Here is a 26,202-nt window from a genome sequence, read left to right as displayed (position 1 = left end):
TTTAACCACTGGCCAGTGATTTTCTGTGTATTTATGTGAGAACTATTCAAGGTATTCATAAAAACGATTAAATACAACGTACAAATTCGATTAGAATGACAGTTGAATTATGACAGTGACAGATACACTGATACGTCTGATACAGTAAATCTAAATTTTTTACATTTTCATGGAGGATTGTATTTATTATCTCTGAAAATGCGACCATTAAAGGCGTTTATTGAGGAATAACTGTGATATCAGAAAAATAAATTATATACCCACGATTAACTATATTCCTTTTAGTCGCCAGTAGCTGCAAATGTCAATAAAATCCTTTAACAAAATAGCTGTTCCGATTCTGAATTTCAAACCAAGATGTCTATAGTGAGATCGTGCCCAGGGCTGTACTGTGGCCGTACACAGTTGGACAATGGCTCCTGGAGTGACTGCGGGGCATGTCCTCGAGGTTTTCGCACGAACGCGTCTAGTTACTGCGAGCCGTGTACAGATGTACCGACTTTGTACGATTGGCAGTATTTGGGGTTTATGGTGCTTTTGCCGCTGGTGTTGCATTGGTTCTTTATTGATATGGTGTCTATAGGCAAAGGGTAAGTAATAGAAATGTTTAAAATCGAGGTTGTGGAAGTTAATAAGATCTAACCATAATGCATTTCATACACATTCTAACAAACTTAAACAATCCATTATGGCTATACTTGTAACTGAGAGGGAAACGGGCAGCATTTACTTCTCAAAAAGGTCAACTGACATTAAAATCACACACTAAAATAATCAGACCCTGAAAAAACATACTTTTATTTGATTTTCAAATTAATCACATTTGTAAATTCAATTCTATTTTAGAAAGCAAGGCATACTGGCTCAACACTTCTCGGCATTCTTCGAGGTAGTCTCTGGCACGCTAGCAGCCTTGCTTGTCCTGCCGCCGACCGGCAGCTTGGCATTACATGTGTGTACTCCAACAGCACTGTCGGACTGGTACACATTGCTGCATAATCCTCAGCCAGACTATAAGGAGACATTGCATTGTACACAGGAAGCGGTTTATCCATTGTAAGTAATATTTTTAGGGTTCCATACCCAAAGGGTAAAAACGGGATCTTATTACTAAGACTCCACTCTCCGTCTGTCTGTCTGTCTGTCTGTCACCAGGCTGTATCTCATGAACCGTGATAGGTACAGTTAAAATTCTCACAGATGTATTTATGTTGCCGCTAGTCTCCTTCCCACAGTGTAGGCAGCAGGCATCTCTATTTACACCCATTATTGATTTAATGTTACCCGTGTATCCTTTCAGATACACAATAATACTGCTGATCTACGCATTCAGCTTACTGATGACGATCACTATAAGACCGTGGGTGATGACATACCATCCCCCGAACCCTGGAAAGAAGGCCATATACTGTGCTCTCTACTTCTATCCTATATTGGTTCTTATTCACACTGTTGCCGCTGGACTGATCTGTAAGTAATATTAATCTTTCAACAGACATAAAGGTGTCAGAAATTACGCAAAGTTGAACCCTATCACTTCGGAATAGAGTTCAAAATTATTACGGGAAATATCGGTACACGGCGGGAATAAGTTGATAAATAGATATTTTATTGAAGAAATTGAAATTAAAGTAAAATTACATAAGGTTTAAATTTCTTCAATTTTTTCCCGCCGTGTACGGATATATTCCCTTCACTTTATAAAGGCTTAAATGTAAGGCTAGAAAGAGAGGACATCCACTAGCCAGGTGGCAGGATGAAATTGTTGCCACTGCTGGCAAATAATGGCAAAAGACAAAGTCAAATAGAAACAGTTGGAGGAGGCTTTTACCCAGAAGGGGTCTACAGTAGAAAAATAAAATAAAATTTAAAATATATGCACCAAATCAACATAATTCTCTTTAGAATAGCGAAAGCTCTTATAAATAATAAATAAATAAAGAAATGTATTAGAGTTTAATGTACCAATTTATATATGCTTCATAGATTACAGCAAGGCCTTCGACACTATAAGCCACAACTCTATATGGAATGCACTGGAATCAGCTCAGGTCAACACTAAATACATCAACATACTCAAAAATGTATACAAAAACTGCACTAGCACAGTGAAACTTGATAGAAGAGGAGAAGAAATAAAAATAGAACATGGGGTGAGGCAAGGTGACCCTCTCTCACCCAAACTTTTCATTGCTGTGTTAGAAGAAGTATTCAGGAATCTGGACTGGAGAAACACCGGAATAAGGATAAATGGTCGTTACCTAAACCACTTACGATTTGCGGACGACATAGTGCTATTCTCAGAATCCGCCACAAGCCTAGAAAACATGGTAAGGTCACTAACCGAACAAAGCTGTAAAGTTGGACTTGAGATGAATACTAGTAAAACTAAAGTAATGACCAATAGCTATGAAAAACCTATAACTGTGGAAAATAAAACAATTGAGTATGTAAATAGCTACATATACCTAGGAAAGCAGGTATCATTCTCAAAATCAAGCAACGAAGAAGAGGTTACGAGAAGGGCTAATATTACCTGGAATAAGTACTGGTCACTAAAAGAAATTCTTAAGGGTGACTACAGCCTGAACCTAAAGAAAGTAGTGAGTGACACATGTCTTCTGCCATGCCTGATCTATGGTTCACAAACATGGGTGTACACAAATATAGTAAAAGAAAAAATAAGATCAACACAGAGAGCCATGGAAAGGAGTATGATGGGACTCAGGAAGATACAAAAAATAAAACACACAACAATAAGAGAAAAAACAAAGGTTGCTGATGCCCTCACAAGTGCTTTAAAACTTAAATGGGGCTGGGCAGGACATGTAGCCCGAATGACTGACAAAAGGTGGACCAACATAACCACTAAATGGAAAGCACCAGCAGGCAAACGGTCCATAGGAAGACCAAAAAAACGGTGGACAGATGACATAGTCCATACAGCTGGAAAACAATGGATGGAGAAAGCGAAGCAGAGAGATGATTGGATAAAATTGGAGGAGGCCTACACCCAAAGAGGGATCCATATAGAAGATAACATTTAAATTACAAATACAAAAACCATATAAAACTTCTTATGGAATAAAGGGCTATAATAATAATAATAATAATAATTACATTTCATAAATTAAAGGGTGGGATACAAATGCGGAGGCTAAATGGGCTGTGTTTACTTTCAAGGAAAAAATAATTTACAGTGAATGCTAACAACTCTGCCTTAAGAGTCTAATTAATTAATATGGCTAGAATAAGACCAGTAGTCTAACTGTCGGTCGAGATACTGTCCTGTGCTAGGCCGGCTGTTTTGGAAGCCATACTCGTACTCCTTACCACTCAGCTTCCAAATGGTGTTAAAATTATGATAGATAGATAGATAGAATACTCTTTGTTGGCAAACCTTAGTAAAAAGATACAAAACATAAGAAAAGAAACAATTGATTAAATGTAGAGGCAGACAATAGGCGGTCTTATTGCTAAAGATCTATCTCTTCCAGAGTTCCAGACAACCTTTGGGTATGATATTTTCTAATAATCTCATTTCCATTGTTACAGACTGCTCATTCCCCTACATAATCATAATCATATCAATGATGACATCAGCGTCGCACTTCTCAATCAAGCTCGACCAATCAGCATCAGCCTTACTCCTATCTTCAATAGCCAATCCCAGGAACCTTGTAATCCTAATCGGCCATTGGCTGGTGCATGCGTACGGGATTATATCTCTCACTGGGTTGAAGGATCTGTGGTATCTGAACCTAGTTCCTGCTCCGGCGTTGTTTTATATACTTACGGCCCAGTTTACTGATCCAATGAAGATACATAATGATTGACGGTATTGGAAAACTGTCTGGAAATAATGTGGGTTAGTTGAGAATGGACTTCAGTTCAATCATTTGATAATCGAAACTGGTCAAGCAACAAATAAGAAATGCCGCCTTAGTGGTAATTTCTACATACAAACGTACTCCACTCTTTCCTCCGTGGTTTTTGACCCTAGAGCAATGATTTTTTCAAATTAGATTAGTTTAGTACTGGGATAAATTATTTCTGAGTTGGATTTGCTACAATAATTAGATTGGCTAGTTTGCGAGGATCAGTAGACATCAAAGATATGTGTCGTAAGGAATTAAGGTGCAAAAGTGTAAGCTTATTTTTTACGTCGACTGTATTTAATTAATATATGTAATCTAGATAAACTCTATTTTGAAATAATGTAAATTCTAAAGAAAATTGCAAGCTTAAATTCACTCTACTGATTTATGGTAAGAGTAGCTGACGATATAGTTAAGAAATATTACCAGATTAGTTATTTATTTAGGCTAAATTACATATTTCAACATTTAATATTACTTTTGACCTTTAATGTTGAATGCTTAACAAGTAACACGAGTGTCATCATAAAATATTAAAAGAAAATCTTGTAAATAAAATATATTGTCTATAAAAACCTTTTTAATAACTCCTTTACATTTCAGAGAACTATACCCTAAATCAAAATAATGCATGAAGAATGTTTAAGCGAACGAACCGAAACCTCTGTACCTGCATCTTCGAGAAACTTGTGCTGAACTGAAGGTATGTACTGTATCTGCGCATTACATACATAGATAAACCATTTTTTCGTTTGCCAAAAGACACACATATACCTGTAAAAAAAAGGAAACAAGTGCATCATAAAAAAAAGAATAATAAGTAAGTAACAAAAAGGTTCAGATTCAGATAGATTCAGTACATCGTTTCACTCTTTCGTGTGTATCTGTTGAGGTACTTAAGCATGTATAATTGTATATACACGGTGGCTAAAAAATAAGTGCCTTCCCGTTGCCAGCGAGTTTTGGGATTATACTGAGCAACTTTTACTATGGGACCAACCCCGAAATCGCGAAAACAAATTTGCCTGTTGCATACAGTTTGGCTGGTCCATTTTCTATAGGAGGGTAAAAAATTTTTTCGCTATTTCGTGGTTGGTCCCATAGTAAAAGTTGCTCAGTACAATCCCAAAACCTCGCTGGCACCGGGAATGCTCTTATTTTTTAGCTACCCTGTATGTGTGTACTTTTACTATTTTTTCCATGACTTTAACAGGACATCACAGTCATTCTAACGAGAGAAAACTCCCGAGTCAAATAGACCCCCTTTCTGTTATACTACCTTTAAATAGGAAATAAATTGCGAATAATAAATACAGCCGAAAGATTTTAAATAAATACAGGCGCCACCAGCCTGCAAGGTTTATTAACGAATGCAGCCACACACCGCCGTACCGCTGTCTGAAAAAAAAGAGAAACTGCATACTCGTATTCAACCATAAATGTGGTTAAAGATTTTTTATTAATACAACCATCCATCATAATCAGAAAAGCGAACCAGGCCGGCAACCAAAAAGCGACAAAATATACGGAGCAGCTACCAACATAAATACGAATTTGAATAGGTAACGAAAAAGAAATATTCCGAGCCGGCATTACACTTTTGAAAATCTGAATTGGATTTGATATTACCGGTGCACCTTTCGTGCACTAATATGCCTACAGGCTGGTTTTGAGGGTTCCGTACCAAAAAGGTAAAAAGGAACCTTTACGGTGCGACTCTATCTATCTATCTGTCACATGTCTATTTTAAATGGGTAAGTATGAGTGTAGCTACCAGGGCCCCTGCTGCTATGCGACAATAATCTTATAAGACCTTTCCTAAGCCCAGAGGTTTTACTGCCAACATCGAAATACGTTACCTGCTTCTCTGTCGCTCGAATATGCAAGAGCGATAGAGTGGCAGGTAACGATTTTCGTTTTTTTCGATGTTGGCGGTAGGTACAAAAACGGCCGTTTAATTGGCCAATGACCCGTCGTTTGGACAAATTGGAGCAAGCGAAATAAACTGTTATTTTTGTACACAACACAGTAACAGTTTTTGTAACAAAGTAGGTAACTTGTTACCTACTTAACTATGATTGGCAGTTATAGATTTCGGTAAGACGGACAGTCAGCAACGTCAGCATCATAAACACTGCGAGTAATGTCAAATCAAATTAATTTTGAAAGTTCGAATGCCGCTGCCGTGGCTAGCGCAAGTTTTTAATAACAGGTGCGCTACAAAGGCCGGACGTCTATGGCTCTGGCCACAGACAAAACATTCGTTATTGCAGTATACTAAAATGCTGGTGCTCGTGTACATGTAGATTACATCTCGCGGAATGTGTGTGGCGGTTTAAATTACATAGGATTCGCGAAATTGGTGGTTGGAGGACGGGGTAGTGGACATCCACCAACCCGCTGGTTATTAGACACTGTAAAGAAGGCCTGCTAGGGATCTACACAGGCGTCATAGAGCATTTAAGAACAAGTTTGGCTTGGCCAGCCACATTAGGGCTCACGCTAGACAACGTCCATAATGTTTATTTGGGGTCGCCGTCATCGAAAACGATGAGGAGGATTATTACTATTATTATTATCAGGAAGGTGGAAAATCGTACAGAATGGAGAGCCTTGGTGCACAAAATAACGACCTCATGTGGTCGCGACCCTCAGCCATGAGGAATCGAGGAAGAAGAAGGATTCGCGAAATATTTCAAAACTAGTCTTCGTAGTAAATAGCCTGCGACTTCGTCCTTAGTAATTGATTTTAAATTTCTTATTTATTTGGGTATGGTTATTATCATCTTCGAAAAAATGAGTTTTAAAACAGTAATATCGTCTTCGGTTCCCGCGATAGTTACTCATGAAATAAAGCTATGAAACGGATTATATCGCGTATATTAACAAAACAACAATAAAACACAAAACAGTATTTTCTTTAACATTCGTATAATATTGTCATAATGTTCGTGAAAATAGGCTAGGCGGGTGGCGGGTTCTCGGTTCATACTTCATAGGCGCTTTTCCCTATATGTATACGGTTTTTCCCGTGTTATCAGCCATGCAGTGTAGCCTACGCTCGTAGCGCGCTAATCGCGCTGGCACCGAATGTTAAGCAAGATGCGCCCGAAATGGATTTTCGTACATTGTTGTCGGCCTAGACCGCGGTGAAGTACCCTGCCGCGGCGTCACAGAATATATAATAATACTAGGTACAGAAGATTCACTCCCTAACAAAACGCGACTACTACGCGCAAGGCGGCGCAAGGCGGCGCAAGCGCATGCTGGCGTCCGTTCCATAGCGGTGTGCGGCAATTACTATGACAAAACCTCAAAATTAAGACGGCCGCAGGTACTTGTAGCGACGCGACAAAATCGCGGAGTGAGACGCCTGGCGGCGTACATTAAACTTTTAGCTTATTTGTTTTATAGGTTACTTATATTTTATTGATAAAAAAAAACACTGTAACCTCGGCTGGGAAAATGCCGTCCTTGTGTTACTACACAACCTCTCTTCGCTCCTTTCACGTACTAGGCCATCAATGCCCTATTTCCCGGACTAAAAGTACCCACTTACCTCCTACCTAGGAGTACTATTTCTTTTTAACGAGGTGACACTGTTAGGTATTTAATACTTTAAGATTGTATTGTAGCTAGTTGTGCGTACTGCTTTGCGCAATATGCTGATACCAATTCCCTTACAAAAACATGGGCACCTAATGAGCGTAAAAGAAATGCTGCTACAGCGTCCAACCGAAATGAAAGACCATTGAGGTTTAAATTGAATAGATACATTTAAAAGATAAGCAAACATACACAACCTCTCTTCGCTCCTTTCACGCACTAGGCCATCAATGCCCTATTTCCCGGACTAAAAGTACCCACTTACCTCCTACCTAGGAGTACTATTTCTTTTTAACGAGGTGACACTGTTAGGTATTTAATACTTTAAGATTGTATTGTAGCTAGTTGTGCGTACTGCTTTGCGCAATATGCTGATACCAATTCCCTTACAAAAACATGGGCACCTAATGAGCGTAAAGAAATGCTGCCACAGCGTCCAACCGAAATGAAAGACCATTGAGGTTTAAATTGAATAGATACATTTAAAAGATAAGCAAACAAATAAGCGGAGAATGGGTATGAAAACGTCAGCGGCATTTTCGCGGGGCAATGAGAAAGCGCTTAATAATGAGAACGACTATAAATAGGGTTGCTAACTACATATTCGAGAAGTCCGGATAAAATGACAGATTTTTGTTATAAATTTTTGCTGAGACGTCAGTTAGCCGCGACCACGACCAGTGAAACCTGTGTCGAAACTTCGTTAAATAATGGTAACAAAATAAACTCGGTCTAATGTCGAGTGAGGTACTGCTCGATTCAGTGATTGGCGCGCATCCCATGCAAGATTTTCACTTCATTTCACATGTACCAACCAGCGTGAGCGATCTTTAAGGTCGAGTCAAAACCAGTTCAACACCATACCTGAATCGGGCTCCTGAAGCTCTACAAATTGTACGTAATGATACTACAGAAACAGTAATCAAAAGTACATTTTAATATTCAGCATTTTGTAATCTACCGAAAGTCCTTACATTTCAGTGTTTTTTATTGTGCTGTTGTTGTTGTTGGCGCACTGTGATGAATTGATGATGTTGCGTTATATTAAACTTATTGTAAAGGTATTCTCAGTAAGGTTTGTGGATGGCTTCTGTGATGTTCACGAATATTAATAAAAAAATGATTGTTTTATATTTATTTGTCTAAGCGTTTATATTACCTAGGTATCTGTATCATCAATAAAAACCCATAGTACAAACCTTAGTCAGTTTAAAGCCACTAGGACTATGGCAAAATAGTATGAGATAGCCTCTAAATTTGTTTAAAATAAACATTCTATTACATTCCTGACAAAGATTCCAAAATTCCTGACGAGTCAGTAAAGTCCCCACGCCTGGCAACCCTGGCTATAAACGGCTGGGTTTCTTTTTATTTTGCATTCAAAGACCATTGTCTATGCCTGTTACATGGAGCGGCCGAACAATGGAAGGACTATTTATTTTTATTAAAAATATATATTCACCTATTACATCTGACAAAGGTTCAAAAAATCCAGACAAGGCAGTAAAGTAAGTAAGGCCGACGCCTGGCGACCCTGCCCATAAACGACTGGGTTTCTTTTTATTTTGCATCCTCAGACCGTTGTCTATATGCCTGTTACATGGAGCGGCCGAACAATGGATGGACTATTTATTCCGCCCCCTCCTTCTTCGGGATTAAATTTTTTTAAGTGTGGGCTTACTGGCAATGGTCCCTTGGTAAACAAAAAATACAAGGTTTTTCCTTAGTTAGATAGATACTGGCTCGTACCAATGAGTTTTTCGGAACTTATGTACGGAATATCATTTGATATTTACCACTAGTTTTTCGGTGAAGGAAAACATCGTGAGGAAACCTGCATACATCTACGAAGAAATTCAAAGGTGTACGTGAAGTGTCCAATCCGCATTGGGCTAGCGTGGGGACTATAGCCCAAGTTCTCTCTCGCATGAGAGGAGGCCTGTGCCTAGCAGTGGGACGTATATAGCCTGAATTATTATTATAATAATATTATTAGATAAAGACTAAATTCAGCCGTCATACAGTTTTTACTAGTACGGAGGAATCGTTTCCTGCTCTTATGAACAACATGATGTAAATTAAGTACTTAAAGGAAATAAATAAATTGAATTGAATTGAATTGCCATAGCTTTGTGTTTGGTCGTTACAAGTTTTACCTACAGAGATGTCGACTGTCGTACATAAGTATTTTCTTTTTCGATCTATATCGTTCTTCTTTATCTATCTAAAAATCAGGCCATATAACTAACTAGGTATACCTATTAGGTACATACTAAGTACAAATAGTTTCGACTAGTATAATCAATATCTACCTACCTATTTTTTTTTTATGAAATAGGATTTAATTGGTTAGGTTAGGGACTCCACAAACCTCATTGATAATTGCATGCGATTTGCGATACATTGCCGCCTACTGAGGTGCGACGAATTCGATCAATCGACCAAATGCCGCAATGTATCATAAATCGCTTGCGATAATCGGTGAGGTTTGTGGAGGTCCTTATAGGAAAGGTCTGATTTTATAAATTCAGCAAGTAGATTAGTTAGTATCAGTAACAATTTAATAATATTTTAATTAATAAAATGAAGTAGGTACCCTTTTCCTATGCAATCGCTCTCGAAACCGCAGAGCTCGATTATAGCTACAAATTACAATATCGAAGTTATTTATCACGAGGAATAAATATCTCGCAGCTCTGCTGAAAACGTTGCATAAAGCTGGCTGCATTGAAAGCAAAAATTGCGAAGCGGAAAACTACCGACAGCAGATTCATTCCCACCGCTTACTAGCTACTCGTTTCAGACAAACTTTCAGACCATACAAAGGTATCATTTCAAGTTTATGACAAAGGTATCATTTCAAGTTTATGACAAAGGTATCATTTTAAGTTGACCAAAACACATCGTGATTCGTCTTTGCGCGCGACTGTGGGCTTGATCTAAATATTTTTCGCATTAACCCCGATTCTTGTAAGGATAAGTTTGTAGGGATAAGTTCGCCTTTGTACAAATGATGCGTGTTTCTCTTGTTTTATGTTTATTTTTGTACAATAAAGAGTTTTACTACTACTACTACTCTTGTCCCGCGACAAAGAGCTGAAACTCTATTTTCATCGCCTTCTCATTGAATCGCGGTTCGTGCCTTGGTCTCTGTTTTCTATAAAATGCTCCTCACTCCCCCTTACAAAATGATATTGTACACAGCGTGCAGCTGGTCTGCTTTAACCGGAGACCAAGGTTGAGTCGAGCGTCGGTCCAGGGTGCCTAGAGCCATTGGCAAAATGCTAATCGTTTGTGCCGTAGCGAACAAAACGGTAAGCTCTCTCTATCACTCTTCCATATTAGTACGACAGATGGACATTAGCGTTTCGTTCGCTACGCAACGATTGGCATCAAATGTACAAGTTGCGGAACGTTTCCAAAACGGAAATTTCACAGGAAACAAGGGAAACTTTCATTATGGAAATGGAGAAAAAATGTATTCTCAGCATACAAAAGAAAAGAAATTTCCGAATTTTTTCGCAATATTGAAAACTTTCCGACGGCACATCAGCAAGTGTCGGTAAGCGATTGTAGTAACATTTTGGTATAGTCAGCGAAGGGCGGCGATCGTGGCATTCGTAGCAACGTAATTTTAAAATAAAATGTAGGTAGGTGAACAACGCAAACGTCAGGTGCTGTGTGGAAAGTACAGACATACGAGTAAATAGGACTCGGTCTTGTGTGCTGTTTTGTGCCACATATTATTCCAGTTACCTAGCTTTCGTAAGGCGTGAAAACTACACGTGATACCTAATTTGTAATTGACGTGATTTGCGATTTTACGAGTTTATGGTATTGGTGTGTGTAGCAATTAAAGATAAAAATACATACTATCTTTGAGGTTTTAAGGATGTTTCCAAGGCGATTTCAATCTTGAAATTACAGAACAATAATCCTTGTCACGCGAAGCGAATTTTTTACTTTGATATATTTCTACGATTCGAAGAGTAAGCAGTATTGCTACCGTTAACAGTTGCAATATGTGCAATATTGTCACGGAACTTTACGGTTACTGCCCGGAATACGAGAATATTGAAAACCGTAAAACAAGTGCCTGTCTGCTTTTCTATCAGGATATGGTAAACTGCACTCTATTAGATAACTGATAATTCGTAAATCATAATGCAATTTTTTGTTTGATCTGCCAAAGCGTTGCTTTTGGTACCTACAAAATGCCGTTTGGCCCCTTTGAAAGCTCCGCCATCGTGCGCATCGGTATATATCGGTAGAAGTCCTAGTATTAACAATAAGGTTACTTTGTAACAATTTAACATTGTTTTTTCTCATTGTCAAAGCAGAAATACTTGGTTTCCTTTTGTTCAGGTCTTAGTAAATTAAGTTTTTGTTTTGAGTCCAAGGAATTCTTTTGAAATTGCGTTGCATGCGGTGTCTTGCGATATACAAAAATTGGTTCACAGCCAAAACTATGGGATAATAAAATACAATGTGCAATTGCGATCTTCAATGTGCAATGTTCAATATTCATGTCTAATGTCAATTAAAACATAAAAGACATTCGTACAGGAAAAATATTATGCACGCGGGTTTCGCTTCGCAGTTATAATATAACTCAAAAATCTCAAAATTTAATGTAATTTTCCAGAAAAGTTCGGTAAAAAAGTAGCTCAGAGGACTTCAGGAAACTTTGGAAAAAAATCCTTGTTAGCACTTAACTTCGACGGTTAGCGAGTTAGTTACGAGGTGGTTTTCTTGCAGAAATTTGCTTAGTTTGAGACTAATTAGTTTAGGTAAGGTCAATACGGGTAAGTGTGGCTGCGGGTTATGTGGGGCTGGGCTTCATATTGATTAGTGTTTATGGCACATGTATGAACTCCCAATAAACACTAATCTATGTGTAAACAGGCATTTTTTATTGATATTGATATTCTTAAACTTGTTATGCCTCTCTTTGTCTACGGTTTAATGCGATACAAATCTTGTATTGTTGATCGGCTAAATTCACCCGATTGAACTTTGTGTCTCTAACGCTGCACCGGTTAAGTTGCCAGTTGCAAACTTTGAGCAACTTCTGCAAGTTTTCCTACCGAATTGTTGGAATTTCGATGTGATTTTGACGTGGTTAAAATGTAGTAAAGCTTCTTACTGTGTTTTTGGATACTGTGTATACAAAAATTTAGTTCTTTAAATTAAAGCCGTTAAAGGTGTTGGATTTAATCATTAAAACGAAGTAAATACCTACCACATATACCTAACATTGTTGTTTTTTAATTAGATATTTTTTGCCAAACAATTTGAGGAAGTTAAAAATAGGTCATAAAAGACTTAGCGGCACACTTGTGTAACATTATATAATTTTACTCAATATGTAGGTACCAGCGCTGTTGCACCGTTGAATTTTAATGATCATGTTTCTGTATACATACTCGACTATCTAAAAATATACATAATATTATAATCTAAATTAACAACCATCAAATCAACTTACAACTATGGCCTTTAATCAGTTGTTTTCGTGTTCAGTCATTATCCAGTGCGCTAAAACGCAATTTGTTCCGCATGCTGTTATCTCTATACAGAAACGATGCATGAACTCTCTTTTGTTTGTCAATTCCAATTCTAGTTTTAAATAAAAGAACACAATCATTCCGGTTTGCAAAAGCCCATTTTGCTCGTTAATTGCTTCGACTGGAACCTTGCAATGGCAGCCCTGCTGGTGTTCGTCAGACTCTAATCGATAGTCAAAAATGCATGCAATTTTGTGAGTAAAACCGTGAACTGGGTCACATGTACGAAACTGTATGTTGTAGTGGCCGTGTACTCCAATCGATGACAGTGTCAATATCATCGAACGTTTCGGCAGCTTTTTTATGATATAGGAGGCAAACGAGCAGACGAATGGTAAGCGATTACCGTCGCCCATAGACACCTCCAACACCAGAGAGGTTGTAAGTGTGTAAGTTTAATTTAAAAAAATTACATTTGTATTAAGACTTAATGGCGGAACAATTGGAAAAGTTGATGATTTTTAGTATGTGATTGAGGCGACTTTTTTCGGGGTTTACAATTATTTTATATTTAAAATCTTTGTTATAAGTATATGTATATCACAAATCGTGTAAATTTCTAATGATAGTAAAATTTTTCATATATCTTTTATATTTGTACATAAATTATGATTTACCCTATGTAACTTCTAACACTGATTTAGCAGTGAAAGTCGACGTTTTAATTTTATTTATTATTTTTCCCGGAATCAGCAAACTATTATGTGACATAATTTCAGGAAAAATAAAAAAAAAACATGAATTTAAATAATCTCCACCGTTAATAATTTGTAGTCATATACATGCTAAATATCATAACTGATAATGTAGTGAACATCTGACCAATAAAAAAATGTTGGTAATATTTTCCTAGGCTTGAATAGTAAATTGTTTCGAGTTAAACGTTAAGCCTTCTGGGCTTCACCCAAAGCCTTGTCGATTGGGGTACTCTTGTGGAGATGTAGTTTGTTGCCGATAGTGCGCCCGGGACGGACATCGATTTTTATTTTGTACTTCGCTTTGATGATTTTACTCGCAATAATGTGGACCTGTTTTCTCGTAATATGAGTTTATTAACATAAAATAACGGTAAGATCACAGTTCTGTGGGTAAGATAATATAGCAATGTCATTATTATGGTTACTTGGCTAGAACGTAAAGTCGAATCGAAAAGACTACAACGTAACGTAGAATTTACCTAAGTACCTAAATAAGAATTCATTTTTTACACCACACCAACTGGTAAAGGATCTCTTGATTGTTCAAGAACTGATGAGAAAGTTGTATTTTATCCACATGTGTGGCAAAGTAATCGGATGCAAATTTTGAGTTGTTTCCTTATGTTGGCTGGTGGAATTGACTTTTAAATGGTGATTTGGAAATATGTAATTCATTCTTTTCTCTCATTTGGATTTAATTTTGTTTGATATTTTACAGTTAGTATTTTCATTCCGTTGGTGTGGTGAAAAATAATATTTTGTTTCACTCAGTGGCAAAGTTTGTTTAACCCTCGTGCCTTGAAACCTTCGTAACGCTCAAGATTCCATTTTCGAACCACTCGCTACGCTCGCGTTTCAATTTTGGAATCTTTCGCTTGCTCGGGTTTCAATATTAGCACGAGGGGTTAAACAACAACTTTGCCCCTTTGTATTTCAGAGGATTCAGAAACTAGCTCGCATTAGATGTCATATGCATTGGTGTTACTTCGAAAGTAACCCCAATGTAATTTAAAAAATGGCAGATATCTAATTAAACTAGAAGCACATTCTATTGTAGCAACAGTAAGCAAGATGCCTGGGTAAGCGTTGCAGTAGTGTGTAGCGCAAAGCGGCGCGGCGCGGCGGGCCCACGGCGTTCGCGTTCGCAACGAGATCGCCCACGTAGGACACTTCTAAAGGTATGAAAGGATTGATTCACCCCGCGCCGCGCCGCTTCGCTTCAAGTTCGCGTGTTGTTCGCCTACGTAGTACGCTGCGTTAGTGCTACTAAAGTATGAAGTGCTTCTGGTTTGATTTGCCATTTTCAAAATTATCCCGCTTTCGAAGTTACCCCAATGCACCTTACTTGCAAAAATACTACAAAGATTCTATTCTAATATGATTATGTTGTCATTGTGATATACGAGCGTCAGAGGATCGATACAATCCTTTTGTTGCCTTCATACTTAGATTAGGTAAGTGCCTACGCGTGATCTTTTTCATTTATAAGACGCATTGTAGCTAAAATGTATAAATACATGGAAGCAGGGGGATTGAAAGAAATTCGAACAAAGAAAGTACGAAGGAAAGTGAACAAGATTTTCAACCGAAATGCTAAGACTTAAACGTTATCTAAACAAATTTTAAGGGTGTAGCAAGTGGAAATTGGTTGTGCCATTTTACCTCCGGATATTTAGGTTAGTAGATATTACTATTATAGGAGAGTGTATACAAATGTAAAAGTTACTTTGAAAATTAAAGTAGTGAAATAAACCGATTATATCTCCTGGTCCGCGTTACAAATACATGTATATCTAATAAAAGTTAGACCTATGAAACATTTTAAGTAGATATATAAATATTCGTACTGTATTAAATTGGGCGTCCATCGATGTCCAATGCCTACGAAGTCTAGGCTTAACTGACCATGTATAACTTTGTCTCGTAGTAATACGATTCACAAATTATGATAACTGTGGTTATCTCAATGATGTATGTGTACTTATGGATTACAACATAGCGACGTGGCCTCAGATTAAACGCTGTGATCAACCCCTGTCTTCTGTCCAACAGCCGCTCAAGGCAACAAGCCTTCCTGAGTATCCGACCGCCCCGTGACCCTTAAACTTATCACGACGCTTCCACATCAATCTTAGCCAACTTGGGTTGCCGGCGCGCAACTGACATCCATAAATTTACAAGCGCAAATATACTACGGTGGTCGCTTACCATCATATAACTTAGGAAACTAAAGGATTTAGGGTCCAAATTGCAGCGACGAGACGTCAGGACGAATAACCTCCTGCTCCTGAGACCCAGAAGTAGTTTTTTTTTTACAACCCTTAGTTACTCTAAGTTCAGAATAAATTGTGAAATAAGTACACAAATTTGCGTGCGGGGTCTCAGGAGAATAAATCATATTTATTTTCTTGTCAAAACATACTCTTTTTTTTGGGTCGTGCGAGAAGGAGGCTTATGTAATCCTGCCTCGATTATAAATCCTTTTACCGGCCAACAAAAGAATTTAATACGGCTCGTTCCCACCTAAATCTAAATATAATATCGCCTACTTACTCTCTAAAAATCGTAACTCACTCTAGACAGGTATTGCAAAAGTAACCTAATTGTGGTCGATAAAAGGTACATACTCGGAGAGAAATATATGATGTTGTGGAAGTGAGCTGTCGAAATTCGCCATAACGAATGGAGTCGGATGCAGTGCACACTTGAGCCCAGTCGTTTATTCCCATTGCTTACCAAGCGTAGGAGAGCCGAACGCTAGGACAACAAGTGTAACTTTAATCGTTTGCCCCGTAACAATTATGCTTAACCGGAGAGCGCATTTACACTGGAGCCGTTCAAAATTAGACTCGCATCTCTTCTTTAGGCATTTGTAACACCACCCCAGCTCAGTCCGCCGCGATTTTTACAAGGACCCATTTACACATTTAATTTAATTCTCACTGTTTTAATTTGACTCCGTAACACTGTGAAATTACTGCGTTCAAACCTAGCCATGGACTGGATAGTTGAATTAATCACGGGCAGAATAATTACTATATGCCGAGAACGCTGCACCGAGGAAGCTTCACTCTTGAAGATTTTCATTTGCCCAAGTTTCATAATTATCAAGTTGAAATTGCTTTTATACCACTCCATGAAACTCTAAAGTATCTAGACATAATGTCTATAGTTTATTTTATCCGTTTACTTTCTTTAGAATAAACATTATTTAAGTTCGCCTATAAAGGTTCGGCCACATCGCTACTCAAAATACTGTGACGCGACTGTACGGAATCGCAGTGACGTGCCGTAAGCGTCACGATTTTATTACATTCCACTGACATTGCTGCTTAGAAGACGCTGACGGTGTGAAATCGCAGTGGCATGCCGTAAACTTCACGATTTTATCGCATGCGCTCTAAATAAAGTAGTAACCCCTTATTCATAAAACTTTACAGGCCTGATTTAGTTAAATTGTGTTTTATCCCTTTCTTACAAATACATAAGCCAAAATGACAGATAAAGACAAACGATTCATAGCTAAATCAGGCATGTAACGCCTTTATGAGTAACGCCAATAGCATTTCCGGCGCGGCAGCGGTGTGGAGGGCATGCGATAAAATCGTGACGTTTACGGCGCGTCACTGCGATTCCGTACCGTCACCGTTTTTAAGCAGCGGTGTGGTCGACGAACCTTTAAGCTTCCTAAAATATAAATCATCTGAAATGATATAAACATATGCTTAAGAGAAGCTTAGCTATTGTCACTCTGTAGCACAACACTGCTAAACGAAAGAGGAAAATGCCTGTTTTTTTATTCCGTAGACTAAAATGACGTTTCATATGTAAGACATGACATTTCTTAGTACCACATGAAATGTCATTCTAGTCTACGGAATAAAAAAACAGAATATATGTAGTCCAAAAAGCGAGTGCAAACCGAGTTGCCGAGTGTGTGTGACAGCGAACCCAGTCGAGCGAGCATTTTGGTCTGAAAAAAAAAACAATCGAATATTGACGCAACTGTTTTAAAGCGAAATTAAATTGCCGGGAATTTACTTCGCTGGCAGAAAATATGGCGCACGGTTTTAGGTCACACTTTTTCGTACGTGCTCTCATATAGGCGAAAAATAGTCCCAAAAAGCAATGAAATTCAATTTTTAAAAGTAGGAAATCAGAAGCCGTACCTACATATAAAGATGAATGTAATAAACAATCCATTGTTATTGCGCTACAAAGGTAAAATATTTTTTTCTATAATTTTAGGCGTTTGCTGCTGTCTTAGAAAAAATATTGTGTGCAACGGTATATCGGTTTTAAAAAGTCTCGGGTTTGTCTTTACAAAACTCAACTTCGTTTCGTTTTGTAACTTCGGCCCTTGAATTTTAAGAACCCTTATTATGTACCTGTTGCACAAAAGTATCTACTTGTTTTCAACGCAGTAGTATCAATAAGTACTAAGTATTTTCTGCAACTATACCTAAAACATATTTCGCTAAAGAATTGGTTCCCCACCCACTTCTTACTTTTGTGTTGATTTAAGGAAGCATTATAACAATAAAGTTTAATTATGATTATTATGATTATTCTTATATAACCTATCTCTTCAAAATACCTTTTTATATGAGTACCCTTCCAACAGATTCAAAATAAGAATCAGTAGGGAACATTAATTCTAAATATAAATTCATGCCAAACTACTTTCATTGCCTCATCTCCCTGAACCTCTTACGAGATACGTGAATAGCATAGCATTGCATGGAATTTAGATATCCACCGAACAGAAGCTCTGATATAAATGATACCGAGCCGCTAGCGCGGAGGCATGTTATCGCGATGTATACCTCGCTGATTAGTGGTTACCCGACGCTGGAAGCAATTCACACGCAAAAATATTGAATACTCGTAGGTCTGGGTCCGGGGGCCGCCCCCCACAGTCCATTAAACCCCCCAGGCGCGTTTATTCGCCGGAATAGTGTGCAATAAAACGCGAGCTCGGCCACTGGCCGCAGCAAAAAATACACCCTAAAATTATTCTTTTGAACTAGCCTAGCGTACGGTGGCTATAGCGAGTGCCGCAGCGCACACATCGCTGCATTCGACGTGGGAGAGGAATAATCTCACAGTGGAGTGGAGTTTATAGACGGCGTGGTCATTATGCTACTGGTTTTTTGGAGTGTCTTTTTGCGAATGTATGTATCGATTCTGTGTGGTTAGTCGTAGGAATATACTAGCGTTTATTCGGTCTATATTCCCACCAAAAAGTGACTGATTTAGCTTTATACAATCGCACAAAAAACGGCGTCTCTCCGATGTTACACCATAAATAGTTTGAAATGTCCAGTTTGCGAAGTCAAAAGATTATGATATTTTACTCACAGTGGTTGTCAACAATGTCCGGAAACACTCTAGAGCACTGAAAATACGGGCTACTTTGTATGAAATTGTTCATACTATCAGCTTTTTTTTTACAAAAAACACCGTAAGTCAAAATAATTAAAAAGAGCTGTATATATAGTTTATTTTTAAGTTAACCGTAGTTATAAGTTTTACTTAACAACTAACAAAATATGGACAATGTCTGAAATAAATGAATTTTATTTTATATTATATCATGAAATAAGTTTTTGGCATAAATTTTATTTTTGGTACAAGCTTTTATCGTTGACTGTACTTTTTTCCCACAGGCAACTAATACTCATCGAAACAATTATAAAAACCCCAAACAAATTAAATAGGTTGCGTTGTTTTATCACAGAGTTCCTATGGCCACCTCCTGTCTCCATCATCAGATCAGCTCGATGATACCATAATATTGCATTGTCACACGACTTACATATGTATGCAAATTTTCAGCTTCATCGGAAATCGGGAAGTGGGTCAAATTTAACTTGCAAGATTTGACCCTTACAAACATGTTACATACATATTACATACATATAGGTACTTACATAGGTACATTGGAAGTTACTACACAGTTATTATCTACCACAGGACGATACTTATTTTTTAATACAGTTGCTCAAAAAGTGCTACTTTACGTAGCTGTTTAGCATGCGGAAAGTTGGTATTCGCGAACTAGTGCTTTTTACTTTTCCCATTTTTTTTAAATTTATACTTGTTCTTATTCATGACTGCTTATTGATGAGTGTTAATATTAGTTTCCTTTAAACTTCGTAACCAACATAAAAACCTACTATTAATGTAAGAATACGTAAAATATATATTTCATATTTTATTACTTACCTCTTCATCATCAAAACGTTTATTTTTTAATATTGACGATTGAAAAACCGTTCTTAATAAGTTGTCTGAATGGAACGGAATACCCATGGAAGGTAGAGGTTGCTAGGAATAGCTGCCGAAACGCCTGTCAAAGAAGAGGCGTTTTTTCTTACTGCAAGCTAAGTTTCCAAAGGCAACATTCGATATTGTTTTTATTCCTTACTTGTTGTTTTTCTTATTTTTTCGCAACTGTATTAAAAAAAAGTCGTTCGATACACGTGCTGAAATCTCATACTTTCCGCACTAGCATCGAAATGTACTATAGAAGGCCTTAAAAACTCTAAGATATTAATGAAATTACATTATACTTGCATTAAGAAGTAGTTTTAGGTTCCATGCAAAAAAAAAACGATTGAATCGGTATATTTGTATAAAAGCGAAACTCACGTACGTACACGTACATGGGCGACACAACGTAGCATTATCAAATATCCACTCCAACAAAGCTGTGACATAATCTTTTCAATATTTCACTGCACAGTCTGCAACAACATTTTAAAGTATAATCTAATCTATTGCATGTTGGACAGGAGTCAAGATTACAGCAGAAATATTAAGCTTCGTAAAGAATAAGGTGTCTCATAAACTGAGACGGGGTCCTCAGGGAAATGAAATTGCAAAATATGTCTCGAGAACGTGTCTCTGGCAGATCTATTCCAGGTTAACTATTCAGTGAACATTCTATGCTCGACTGTGAGCTCCTTTCTAGAATATCATGAAACTGAGACATGACAGCTCTGTGCGTTATCGGAGGTCAGAATTAAAGTGGATGTATAATGTGAGGCGCTTGCTAAAAAAAGGTAGCTGTTGATATTGTTAGTTCTTTGACGGGACGAAATCTTGGAGCTTTGAAAAATCCTCTCAAAGTTGATGCTATCCTGCTATCAGATATAGATGTGCAACGAGGATTTTGTAATGGTATTGTGCAAGCGGTTGAAAAGTTTTACTTAGTTGGAATATAGGTACAAGAACTGTGTGTGTTATTTTGTTATATAAGAAAGATGCGACATAAAAAGTATAATTAAATATTATGAGGATTCATACATAAGAATGGAAACTTATAGTGATTGCTGTGTTGGTGCTGAATTATACGGATACATTACTCAACAAAGTAATGCGAAAATAAATAAGTAAGACTTTGTTGTGGCAAATTATTATGTATGTTGTAAAATGTATTAATAAATAAAAGTCAGGCTAGAGGCAATTAAGTACATATCCCTCGAGGATAAACTCGTGCAAAAATTGCTGGGTCCAATACATTTTTCCAACTAACCGTCAAAGCTCATTAATTCAAAGCAATTTAATTTGTAAAATGATTTCCATTTGGTGCCTATTCTTATAGGGCTGTAACAAATTATTTCAGTTGCCTAAGCACAACAAGTCTCCTGGCGTTTGGCGCAAACTTCTTAAGGCTTTGTAAAAATGTGACATGAATTTTCCAACATCATTGAACTTATTATGTAAGTTAAAGGCTAAGCATTTGTGAATGGTAGCAAATTGTTACGACCCCAGAACAAACCGAACCTTAACAAAATACCTTAAATTAAGATATTCCTCCTTTTAGAAGTCAGTTGATGAAATAAGCTTTGTTTCCAAATAAACCGAATAATGAGCATAACCTGTAAAAGATTCTTTTTTCACATATTGTTCGCTAAGACAGGGACGTGATCTGTAGCGAGTAGAGTCACCATCATTTCTCTTGTTTCGAGCCCGAATTTATTTGTTTTAACTTTCGCCAGAACATTTTCGCTCATTGTATGTATATTGTTAAAAGCGATACAAAAGTAAGCGAGTTTACAACATCGCAAAATGTAGATAGACTAAAACTTTGTGTAGGAATTAGGATTTAAAAAGAAATAGGATTTCTAATTCCATAGTTGTACGAGTATGTACCCATGCAATGATCTGAGAGGCATCATATGTGCATTATTTGCCTTTTAGAATCCTTTACGCTTTTCTTATTTATAGATGCACGTGAAGTTCTTTACACGTGTCTCTCGATCGGTAAATTCTTGATAGGAAATTCTTTTCATTTGCTTATTTTATTTTTTAAGTGCAATGCTGGCTCAAACGGAAACGGAAAAATTTAAATGAACACACATTACATTTTTGTAAATTACGGTTAGAAAATCTAAGTTGCTTAGTTCGGCTCGACTGAAAATGCACTTCCACTTTTTTGGTAAACGCTGCTGGTGAATGGCCACCCTACCCGATTCGCTCACGTTCCGAATTTATCGGGCTCTCTAATAAAACAGAACACATTTTCTGCATTCTGGCGTCAGGCATGCTCTGGCCTCCGACGCCGAAAGAGCTTATGAATGTTTATCCTCGTAGAGTCAATACGGTTTTTGGGTTTCTATGGCATGTCCTGACTTGGGCACGAATGTTTGCCCTTTGTTCGCTGTTTCGGTAATGAAGTCTTCTAATCAAACGATGATGTTAGCTTAGTTATTATACGTAGGCCTCGTATTCGGTTAGTTGTCAATAAGCTATTATTCAATATTCGGTCCAAGGGCCGCGTCAAATGTGGGTTGACATTAATAAACATCAGAATTCTATCAAAAAATATATATATTCAAATTCAATCAATGTAGGTCAATTCTTAGGATTAGTTCCAGGCTCCCATGAGCCGTGGCAAAATGCCGGGATAACGCGAGGAAGATGAATCAATCTAGGTACATTTGGCAAACTAAAAACATGGCACCCTCGATTAATTTCCCATTCAAATAAATATAAAGGGCTCGGACTTGGGTTATATACACATTGGGCTAGGTCACCCATGTTATGTTTTATTTCTTTTTAGGGTTCCGTAGCCAAATGGCAAAAAACGGAACCCTTATAGATTCGTCATGTCTGTCTGTCTGTCTGTCCGTCCGTATGTCACAGCCACTTTTTTCCGAAACTATAAGATTTTTTTTCATCAAACCCATACGTGTCTCGCATCTATGGATAGGTCTTCAAAAATTATATTGAGGTTTCTAATATATATTTTTTCTAAACTGAATAGTTTGCGCGAGAGACACTTCCAAAGTGCTAAAATGTGTGTGTCCCCCCCCTCGTAACTTCTAAAATAAGAGAATGATAAAACTAAAATAAATATATAATGTACATTACCATGCAAACTTCCACCGAAAATTGGTTTGAACGAGATCTAGTAAGTAGTTTTTTTTTAATACGTCATAAATCGTAAACCGCAATTTACCTTTCACTCACGTTTCACATAATAAATACATTGTGTAATGTACGGAACCCTCGGTGCGCGAGTCCGACTCGCACTTGGCCGGTTTTTTAGGTATTAATTTTAGTTTTGTAGGTAGTTAAATTTTTTTAAAATAAATATAAATAATAACAGAAGTAAGGTTTTGTAAATCATAATTATTTATCATAATTGTCTAAACCACATTAAAACATCGTGATCGTAAGGGAACATGTAGGTTATACGTCTGCGTAGAAATTCAAAGGCATCTGTGAGATCTCCAACCCCCTTTAGGCTGAAGCGAGGACTATAAAGTCCTTTCGTGCAGGAGAGCACGCATAAATGTGCCTAGCAGTGGCGTATATAAATTATAAAAACATTATAGGTTATTCCCTTAGTTAATGAGCCGAAGTCTAAGTAAGAATTAAGCTTTCCATTTCTTCATGAGTAAATAGTAAGAAAAGTGTCTTAAAATTAGGCATGCGATGGAAATCGAGCAGAGACATACACATTAGGTGCACTTTCTACTGTATTAACAGTAAGCAAGATACCTTGGCGTTGCAGCAGCATTTCTGAAGTATGAAAAGCTTCTGGCTTCATAGATATTTGCCATTTTCAAAATTATCCAGCTTTCGAAGCCGTTTCTTGTCCCATTGCACATTATATTAAGCATACCTAAACATCTCGTTGTCAAAACTACGCGCACTTTATATCGACAAATATTAATTCGAACCCGTTTCAGGTTATATTTACCTACCGAAGTGAGATTTGGTTTGAAGAGCTCGGCAAACAGTTTTCCGATAAGTCATTTCATTTACCGACATACCTATTATACGTACCTACCAAACGCGGTCTGCCGCTGTATTGATTTACTTTTCAGCATTTCATTTAAACGGCAGAAAATGGAATATTTCTTTTGCTAGTCGCCTGGGAATACCAGGGCAATGGGTAGGTAAAATTATTTCACTTTGATTTGGGCCTGTGTTCAGTTTCGGTACGACATCTATAGCATCAAGACTTACTGAGTTGATGAGAAAGTAAGTAGGTCAATTTGGGTAAGATTATCGTATGATATTTATTTAGTAGCAAGCAAATAGGCTTGATGACTTTTTTGTTGTGTCTAGCTAGACAGTTGGATACCCATCCATCCTATTTTTGTGATGATGATATGTCTATAGGGAACCATAATGAAATTAAAAAATTAAAAGTGAGAGCGAAAATTGGACGTTTCAAATCGACATCCAGAATGCAGAAATAAATAATGTATCAAGTTCAAGCCAAACATGACTCAGGCCACAGATATGAAGTAATCAGAGTAACAGGTTTCTTACAAGAGTGCTAAAAGAGTACAACTTGAGAACATGACTAACGCTTGGCACTATGACGCCCTTTGTATGCCCATTGTAAAACAAGACACACTGCTAATTACTAAGGTGACATTAATAATGATAATGATGGCTTCATACTCGTACACCAAGTAAAATTTTCGGCAGGATTCAAAATCTAATAGAGAGATACAAAGATAGGTACATAAACGTAGTTCGTACTGTAAGCTCTGACGGCACTGACAATTATTGGTACTTTAATTCGTTCCATCTTCTGTGCTCTGACCTCTATGTATATTATTTTATACGCTGAATATTCTGCCTGTGTTTTGATTTGATCCCTCGTAACTTACGATCGCTGATAGCGATACCCTAATTCGGCGCCAGAACAACGTTTTTCTTATGTCGCTTGTTTTTATTACTTTTATGATACTCGTATTTATCCATCAAGAACATTGCGATGTCCACATTTTATTGATGCTTATTATATTACGAACATGTTTCGTTGTTAGTAAAATAGACTTAGTTATTTTATGGTTCAAAGAGTACCTAAGTAGATAAACCCATTATCTAGACACAGTCATAACAATAATATTTAGCCACATTTTTACCATCGTATTTTCACGGAAACGCATGAACGAGTTATGCTATTTCAGTCAGTCAGTCAGGTTGACTGAAGTAGCATGACAAATACGAACGTTTTCGAGAAAATCTGATGGCAAAGGATTGTTCTGCACATCTGTAACAAAGTCTTAGTTAGTCGTACAATTGGGGTCAGTTTGAAAGCGGGGTAATTTTGTAAATCGCTAATATATACTAAGCCAGATGTACTTCATATGTACTTTGGCAAAACTTACGCTACCACAACGCTTACCCAGGCATCTTCTTGCTTCCTATTGTTCCAGTAGAAATTGCTTCTACCCGGCTTCTTCTTGCTTGTTTGAATCCGGACATACGAAACCAAAATGCCCGAGTCAAAACGTAGACCTACGCTTCGGTCAATAAAATACATACCTCTAAGTTTTGCACACATATACGTAAGCTAAACATAATCTAAACAATATTTATTAATGAGATTAATTTACAAATATACAACTACACAACACAACAACAAGTACACACAAGACAGATAGGATATTATAATTATATTTATAATATAATATTCCCTGCTTCCTCCAAACAAAAGCCTGTGAATGTCCGAGCGCATTCGACGTGAAAAATGGCTATCCATTATGCAGGAAACTAAAATCATGAAACAGGTTGAAATTTCTCACAAACAAAACTCTTTTATCGTAATTTGTACCCAACAACAAAGTCACCAAGTGGCACTTTACTTTCCCCTTTATAAGCAATTTACGAATTTCGTTTCGTTACAAACAGCTAACTTGTGATACTTTAGTCCTTCGAAAACAGAAAGTTGCTTGCGCCGCGATTTTATATAAACTGTCGCTGTATTAATAAGCTGACGTCGTCCACTTATCTTTTGATATAATATTCTAGCCCGTGTAAGAAATTAGTAGAAATGTAAAAGGTCGTGAAACGTTTTTTAAACTAATTTTGAATATAAATTTTCACTTAGAAATGGTTTAATTTACCTTGTTTAAATTGTAATCTTATGCCTTGGAAAGCTGAACTTATTTGTTTGAAAGACGAAAGTGTAATAAC

At 37.3% G+C, this 26,202-nt stretch overlaps 1 protein-coding gene and 1 long non-coding RNA gene across 2 annotated transcripts in view; both read left to right on the top strand.

Moving 5' to 3' along the window:
- Window positions 1-26,202, top strand: part of LOC134748334 (uncharacterized) — a 479,651-nt gene that overhangs the window by 360,422 nt on the left and 93,027 nt on the right. The window lies entirely within an intron of this gene.
- Window positions 135-4,427, top strand: LOC134748315 (JNK1/MAPK8-associated membrane protein). The gene is made up of 4 exons (XM_063683073.1): window positions 135-590; window positions 847-1,056; window positions 1,301-1,470; window positions 3,556-4,427. The coding sequence occupies exons 1-4, from the start codon at window positions 358-360 to the stop codon at window positions 3,834-3,836; spliced, it is 894 nt and encodes a 297-aa protein (XP_063539143.1). The 5' UTR covers window positions 135-357; the 3' UTR covers window positions 3,837-4,427.

Source organism: Cydia strobilella, chromosome 16 (genome assembly GCF_947568885.1).
Source record: "Cydia strobilella chromosome 16, ilCydStro3.1, whole genome shotgun sequence".
NCBI classification, from domain to species: domain Eukaryota; kingdom Metazoa; phylum Arthropoda; class Insecta; order Lepidoptera; family Tortricidae; genus Cydia; species Cydia strobilella.
This window is presented reverse-complemented; position numbering and strand designations above follow the sequence as displayed.